An 8,160-nucleotide genomic window follows, 5' to 3' on the forward strand; every position below is an offset into this window, starting at 1 on the left:
CCAAATTATTAAATACAGGGACACAGGAGGTGCTTCCAAGGTCCTGGTGAGGTCCAAACCTCAAAAAAAAAAATAAAACCAGGAGGAAATTCAGGATATTGTCCCCACCCCCTGTGCTGGGGGATGGATTCACCCCCGGCTCTCCCAGTTTGTCCCAGGGCAGATGCTGGGAATTGGCAGGGTGGGAGCAGCTCCTGTTCCATGGGGAATCCTGGCTGGGAGCAGGATTATTCCCCTAAATATTATTATTATATGTTATTCCCTTAAATAACAGCTGATATTAGTTCAGGCTGGGAGATGCTTTACCAATCCTAAATGGATTTTGGGAGATTACATGCTTTAATAAATCCAATTTTTAAGAGATCAGGGCTATATATAAAAAATAATAATGATAAAATTTCATGCAACATAAGGCCCATTAAAAAAAAAAAAAAGAAATAAAGGAAAATCCAGTAAAACAAAGCTCCAATGATCCATGAGATATTTCCTGAGCCAAAACAACACCTACGTGCCTGCTCATTCACATCAATCCAGCATTTCTGGAGCTCCTTTTCCCACCTCTGCTGTGCATGGAGATTTTTAAATGCAGGGAAAGGATAAGGGAATCTGTCTGAAGGCCTGGAGAGGCAGGAAATAACATCAGGATTGACTTGGGGATGGGTGGAAGGACCTGCAGCCCGTTCCCAGGAGCTCAGCACCTCTGGGAAGGCTCCAGGGAATGCCAGGGAGGTGCCAGCCTCTTGGGATTTCTGTGCTTGAAATGACGCCCAAGGCATTAAAAAGGTATTAAAAGGTATTAAAAAGTCTCTTTTTTCCCAGCCCCACGACTGAAGAAGTCGAGATTCCTCAGCTCTGCTTTTCAAGGTTGTTTATTTTCCCTTATCTATCACAATTCTTTCTCTGACCTGCTGAGATCTGTCCAGCGGGTCGGGCTGTGGCACAGTGACCACCCTTGGGGTGGTGTTGGCTTTTTATACTAAAAACTACCTGTGCTTCATTTACAATAATTTTCCAATGCCTATCACCTTTGTTAAGACAGTCTGTCTCTGCTCTAAACCAACCCAGAAATGCCACCATCACAGCAGAAGATGGAGGAGAAGAGGAGGAGAAGAAGAAGAAGGAAGAGGAGAAGGAGGAGGAGAAGGAGGAGGAGGGAAGAAGGAGAAGGAGAAGGAGAAGGAGAAGGAGAAGGAGAAGGAGAAGGAGAAGGAGAAGGAGAAGGAGAAGGAGAAGGAGAAGGAGAAGGAGAAGGAGAAGGAGAAGGAGAAGGAGAAGGAGAAGGAGAAGGAGAAGGAGAAGGAGGACAGGACATGCCCAAATTCCTCCATCTTACCTCCTGAACCCCCATTCTAAAAACCCCAGTGACAAACACACTATCACTCTACTCAAACCCTTGTGGCTTGTAACTCCTCACACAACGTTGGGAATTGTTTCCATGGGTTAAAGTCAAAGGCACAGGTGATTTTGACTCTGTGCCAAGGTCTCTGAGCCCCTTGCCAGGATCTTGAGTCATCCGGAATGTGCTGGGTTCCCACAGCCCAGCAGAGCCAGGGTTATTTGGGGAACAGGACGGGCAGAAATTGAGCTGGAGCTGTTTCACAACACACCCGAGAGAGGCTCAGGGTTTGTTTACAGAGCAGGGAAAATGAGGAGTGGGGGAAGATGGGAGGGATGGACAATGGGAGAGGGCAGCAGGGCATGGAATCCTCAGGGGAAAACTCTTCTGGGTGCTCCTCAAACATCCCCGGGGACAAGAGGGGGACAAAGGAGCCTGGAGGAGCCGGGGGTTGGCTGCAGGATTTCGTAATGGGGTGAGTCAGAGCCGGTATTTCTGGGAAGGAGGGAGGCAGGAACCTCCCCCGGGAGGGGAGGGCTGGGACCTGGAAATCAGCGCTGCTTCCATGGGCTGTGGAGAGGAGGGAAGTGGAATTCCAGGGGAAGGTGGAGCTGGGATTGGGGGAAACAGCTTGAAAAGAGAGCCATTTATATTTATATTTATAAAATATTTATAAACATATTTATATTTATACTAATATTTCTATGTATATTTCTATTTCTAGGTCTATTTCTATGTATATTTCTATGTATATTTCTATTTCTAGGTCTATTTCTATGTATATTTCTATGTATATTTCTATTTCTAATTAGATTTATATTTATATTTATTTATCCATATTTATGGGTATAGGTATAGATGTATTTATTTATACTATTTCTATGTATATTTCTATTTCTATGTATATTTCTTTTTCTATGTATATTTCTATTTCTATGTATATTTCTATGTATATTTCTATTTATACTATTTGTATTTCTATTTCTATTTCTATTTATTTCTACTTATACATAGAAATACACATGGAAATATTAGTATAAATAGAAATATGTTTCTCTTATTATTTCTATTTATATGTATATTTCTATTATTATTTCTATTTCTATTTATTTATATTTGTATTTGTATTTGTATTTGTATTTGTATTTGTATTTATTTTTTATTTTTATTTTTATTTTTATTTTTATTTTTATTTTTATTTTTATTTTTATTTTTATTTTTATTTTTATTTATAGCTGGTGGGACTCGGAGAGAGAGGATCTTTCCTGGCTGTCCCAAACAGGAAGAATGGCCTGTGCTGAAATGGGATGAACTTTGAGGTCTCTTCTAACCCAGCCCACTCTGGAATTCCATGATTCCATGTCTCCCACAGGCTCTAAAGCCCTGGAGAAACAAACTGCTTTTATCCTGGTTTTTGGTTGGTTTGTTTTTGGTTTTTTTTTTTACCTATCAAAGTGCTCCGTTTCTATAAAATGGAGCAAAAAAATTCCTCTCCACCTCATATCTCGATTTGTGGCTGATCAAAGAGGAACAACAACTCAGATTTCTGGCCTGCAACCACTTTTCTTCTCCAAATGTTGCCGGAAAATCTCTGAAAAACTCCTGGAAAATCCCTCCACGCCCGGGAAGAAGAGCAGGCAACATTGACACCTGCTGTCGGGAATTTTAACAGCCACGCTCTCCAGGATTCCCTGAGAGCAAACAGCATGAAAACACCCAAAAAATAAAGCTACGACAGAGAGGATTGCTTTGAGAAAGCTTTATATAATCATCATTATTGCACGCAATTAAATCCGAGGGATGGACTGGCTGGAAAAGGGTTGGGAATCACTGGGGCCAGTTGCAGCAGGAGCAGGCGGGGTCGAAGACCAGCCCCTCCATGCAGCTCTGCACGAAGGTCTGGCCGTTCAGGCAGTTGTAGAAGTTCTTCTTGTTGTTGGGGTCTGCGTAGATCCCGTTGGCTTTCCCGGCACAGAATCCAGAGCCACCGGAACCGCCAGAGCCACCGGAGCCGCCAGAGCCGCCGCTGGTGGTGGTGGTGGGAGCCTCAGTGATGGGAGGAAGGGGCTCAGAGGGGGGAACGCAGTCTGGAATGCAAGAATTCAACCGGGAATGGGGTTAACATTCCTGGTGTTCCATCCCTCCCGCACCTCCACTGGAAGGTTGGGGGTCTCCATGAAGGAGCTGCTCCACAAGGAGCTGCTCCTGCTGCTGGTGGTGGTGGTGGGAGCTTCAGTGATGGCAGGAAGGGGCTCAGAAGGGGGAATGCAGTCTGGAATTCAAGAATTCAAGCAGGAAAAGGTTTATTTTAATGTTCCTGTTGTTTCATCCCTCCCATGCCTTCATCAAGGAGCTGCTCCTGCTGCTGGTGGTGGTGGGAGACTCAAATGGGAGAAGGGGGGGACACAGTCTGGAATTTAGGCAGGAAAGGGTTGGAAGTGTTTGATTCCTCCCCATCCTTCATAGGAATTTTGGGAGTCTCCATCAAGGAGATCCTGCTGCTGCTGTGAGCCTCAGTGAGGGGAGGCAGCGGCTCAGATGGGGAAGACAATCTGGAATTCGGGTGGGAAAAGGTTCAAAGTGTTTCATCCCTCCCACATCCCTGCAGGAATTTTGGGAGCCTCCATCAAGGAGCTGCTCCTGCTGTCCTGGAGCCACTCACCACCACTCTGCAGCCCCAGGCCCTTCTTCAGGCTGGAGATCAGCGGGTATTTGCCTTCCTTGCAGAAATCCCCAGTGAAGTCATCCATGTCCAAGGCCCACACCATGGCCCCTCCAAAGTTGTTCTTCTTCAGCCAGTCCACCTGTGGGGAGGAAATTCCCGGTGAGCCCCAGGATCTGACCCCACAGGAGAATCCAGCCCCATCCCAGCACAGCCCCCAGACCTTGAGGCCAAAGCTCTTGATGTTGTCATAGCCGACCCATTCGCTGCCCTTGTAGGCGTAGGGGACATCCTGGGGCTCATCCCAAGCCTGGGTGGCTCCAGAGCTCAGGAGAGAGCAGATCTAAGGAGAAGGAAGCAGGAATGTTATCCACAAGAAGGGAAAAGCCCAGGCTCTGCCCTTGCCTTGGCTTTCTCCTCTGGTTTTGTGCTGCCTCCCTGCTCCCTGAGTGCCAACTCCTTCCTGGTGATTCCACGGAGAGCTCTGTGCCTGAGCCATGCAGAGAACTCCGTGGGAGCTTCCTGATCGCTTCCTCCAAATAAAAACTCCGTGGGAGCTTTCTGATCAATTCCTCCAAATGAAAACTCCGTGGGAGCTTCCTGATCAATTCCTCCAAATGATTTGAGCGAGGAATGTGATGGAACATCCCTACCTCGTAGTAAGCCAGAGTTCCAGCCTCCCTGGTGTAGGGCCCAGCAGGGCCAGGGCCGGATGCTGGAGCTCCAACAGAGGTGTCAGATGGGTTCTGCAGGGTGAAGCTCTTTCCATAGGTTGGGAATCCCACAAGGAGCTTCTCAGCTGGGGCACCATTGCTCTTCCAATAATTCATGGCGTATTCCTGCAAGAAACCATTCCCGCTCGAGCCTTTGCTAGGATTTGAAGGATGAATTCCTTGAAATCCAACCGAGGATCTGAGAGCTGCGAGTGTCCCAGAGAAGCACTCACAACGTTGAAGTATTTGTAGTCGCCGTTGTCAGCAGGGCCGGCGAACAGGGGGCTGTTCTCGCCGGTGTTCCTCTCCCAGGAGCCATGGAAGTCGTAGGTCATGACGTGGATGTAATCCAGGTACCTGCAGGGAGTGGGGCTCTGTCCTCACCTGAGGGCCTGGAGCTGCCATCACCCCACCCTCAGGGGCTCTTTCACTTCAGCACTGCCAGGAAATCCCTCAAATCCCACCAGGGACCCCAGGCTGGCCACTCACTTGCCAAGCTCAGCGATCTCATAGCCAGACTGGATGGTGGAGAGTCCAGCAGCCACAGCAGCAGTGACCATGAGCTGGGGCCTGTTGGTCTGCTTGGCTTCCTGCTCGAAGGCTGCCACCATTTCCTGAGGGATCCAAGGCACAGGAATCACCTGGGGGCTTTCAGGGCTGAGGCTTTGCAGCCCCCAGGGCTCAGAGGCCAGAGCTGTGGCCAGCAGAGCCTGGAGCCAAGCCCACCTTAACCAGGACGGTGAAGAGAGACTTGTCCTGGGCAGGGCTGCCCCTGGAGCCGGGGTATTCCCAGTCCAGGTCCAGCCCATCAAACTGATACTGGCGCAGGAATTTGATGACGGACTTGATGAAGGTCTGGCGGTTCTCGGGTGTGGAGACCATGGTGGAGAACCTGGGCAAGCAGAGCAGGAGAGAGGTGAGGTTTCCATGGAGCCCCTTCCTCCTCTGATTATCTCCCCACATTGCCATTTAGGGCTGGACATGGTTTGAACTCACTTCTGTGTGCCGAAATTCCATCCTCCAATGGCCAGCAGGGTCTTCAGATCTTTGTTCCTGCAGGAGAAGAGGCAGGAACCTGAATTATTGCATGCCCACAGCACCCCCAACCACTGTCCCCATGCTCAGAGGAAGGAGCTGACCCCATGTCCTGCCTTGGCCGTTTCTCTGTCCCGCTTCACTCAGCATCTTTGTCACCAAGAAGGACAGGGAGGGAGCAGAGAAGGGCAGAGAAGGACAAGGAGGGAGCAGAGAAGGGCACAGGAAGGAGCAGAGCCCTGCTGAGGCTCCCAGCACTCACTGGTTCTTGAGGCCATTGAAGGACTTGTAGAGGGTCTCGTCGTTCCACTCGTAGGTGGTGATCTCGTTGTTGTTCATGCCGGCGAAGGCGTAGATCAGGTGGTTGCACAGACAGGGGTCGACATTTTCAGGGGTGAACTTGCCCAGGCCAGGCCTGTACTGGGCCCAGTTGGTGAAGTAGCAGGTCAGCACATAGGCAGTGCCTGCGGGGACACAGCGGCCATGGAGGGGCTGCAGAGCCCAGCACGGCCCAGCCCTGGGCACGGCATCCCCACTGTGGGCACAGCTCCTGCTCCACACTGCAGGGCAAGATCTGTTCTATTGCCATCTGCATGGCAGCTGGCTCCTGTCAAGTGGGCAGTTTGCCTTATCTCCTCCCTGGGGAGGGGACACCTGCTGATAACAGCTATTGAATGTCCCTGCATGGCTGATAAGAACTACAGCATCCCAGTGTGAGATGTGAGCCCAGAAGAAGGACCCGAGCATTGCGACCCAGATATAATCTGGAGATTCTGGAACACCAGCACAGCTTCTGCACTGGATTTCCCAGAGGAACAGCAGCTGCCCCTTCCCTGGATCTTCAGAGGAAGAGACTGCAGCTTTCTCCAGGATCCCTGCTCCAGCAGAACCACCCCTGACACTGCAGGAGGGCTGAGCCACAATTCCAATGGGACTGCTGCCAGCACCCTGACCCACAGGGTGTCAGGTTGTGTTCTGACTCTGTCAGTGTTGTTCTAGTTTACTGCATTGCTTATTTTATCCTTTTCTTCCCTATTAAAGAACTGTTATTTCCTACTCCCATATTTTTTTGCCTGAGATCCCTTGAAGTTAAAATTTACAGCAATTCAGAGGGGTGGGGATGGTTCAAATTCCCCATTTCAGGGGACGCTCCTGCCTTCCTCAGCAGACCCCTGGCTTTCCAAACCCAGACATCTCCGTGTGTGGGCACAGCTCCGCCAGAGGCAGCGGGGCCGGGCACCCTGGGCAGCCTGGGGCAGCCTGGGCTCCCCCCAGCCCCGCAGCCCCAGCCCTTCCTCCCCGGGCTGGGCAGGGCTGGCTCAGCAGCCCCGGGCCCGCAGCTCCCGCCCCGCTCCGGCCCTTCGCCGGGCCCGGCCGGGCCGGGGGCAGCAGCGGCGGCTGCGGCGGGAGCTGCGCCGGCCGAGCGGCACCTACCGAGCTGGGCGTTCAGCAGCAGGGCCAGACCTGGCAGGGACAAGGAAACAACGCACGGTCACTGCCGGGCCTTGGCAATGCAAACCTCTGCAGCAAGGCGCTGCTCCCAAGCTCAGGCACAACAGTTTTAGCAAAACATTTCTCCATGCACTTCATTTCTCCAAGCGCTTCATTTCTCCAAGGGTTTGACTTCTCCAATGATTTCGGTAAAAGCACAGAAACGAACCCAAACAGATGCCAAAGGAATAATTTGGCTTTCAGGTTGAATGTTCTGAAAGCACATTTCTAACATTCTGCACTCTTCTGCAATGCCATTAGCACAGAAAAGAACCCAAACAGATGCCAAAGAAATGCTTTCAGAAGCAGAGCACGAACCCCACCCCAAAGCAGCAGATCCCCAGCCCCAGCAGCGTTAAAGAAGAGAAATTTCCCTCCCCAAAGGAAATTGAGAAATCTTTGACAGGAAAGAGAGAGCAGCGTTTTTATCCCTCCACCCCCCGTGCAGGCAGCAGAGCAGCAGTGCCAGAGCCCCCAGCCCTGCTCAGGAGGGCACAGAGCTCCAGCCCAGCAGCACTCACCGGTGAGCACAGTGAGCTTGGCCATCCTGGACCAGACTGATGTGCTCGGGCTCTCTCCCTCTTTTATACCCTGCTCCTCTCTGCTGCCAACGTGGGACCGACAGGGATGGACAAACATTACGAAACTTGGCAGGGAGCAGTGTCACCAAACCTGACACCAGCACAAGGGGCCTGGGCTCTCCAGCTGCAGGGGTCACTGCCGTGGGGCTGTGCCACGTCCTGGTACTGCAAGGGCAGATAAAGAACGGGATTAGATTGTGGGATTGTTCAAATGTTCTTCCAAGCACAGCTCTGTGTCCCCGCAGGGACCGATGGCTGCAGGGCTGACCTTGTGCTGTCCTCGAGCCCTTTCCAGGGGCTGGCACTGCCAAAGCCCAGCTCTGGCCTTTGCCAGCCTTGGCT

The 8,160-nt window shown here is 51.0% G+C and overlaps 1 protein-coding gene across 1 annotated transcript; it reads right to left on the minus strand.

Moving 5' to 3' along the window:
- Positions 1-3,163: 3,163 nt before the first annotated feature.
- Positions 3,164-7,876, minus strand: LOC115913663 (acidic mammalian chitinase-like). The gene is made up of 11 exons (XM_030965814.1): positions 7,759-7,876; positions 7,181-7,210; positions 6,009-6,210; positions 5,708-5,764; positions 5,438-5,603; positions 5,201-5,325; positions 4,945-5,068; positions 4,652-4,837; positions 4,222-4,341; positions 3,999-4,140; positions 3,164-3,423 (listed from the first exon to the last, which is right to left on the minus strand). Exons 1-11 carry the CDS (start codon positions 7,874-7,876, stop codon positions 3,164-3,166), a joined length of 1,530 nt encoding a protein of 509 aa, XP_030821674.1.
- Between the last annotated feature and the right edge of the window lie 284 nt (positions 7,877-8,160).

The sequence above is a fragment of the Camarhynchus parvulus genome, chromosome 26, assembly GCF_901933205.1.
Source record: "Camarhynchus parvulus chromosome 26, STF_HiC, whole genome shotgun sequence".
NCBI classification, from domain to species: domain Eukaryota; kingdom Metazoa; phylum Chordata; class Aves; order Passeriformes; family Thraupidae; genus Camarhynchus; species Camarhynchus parvulus.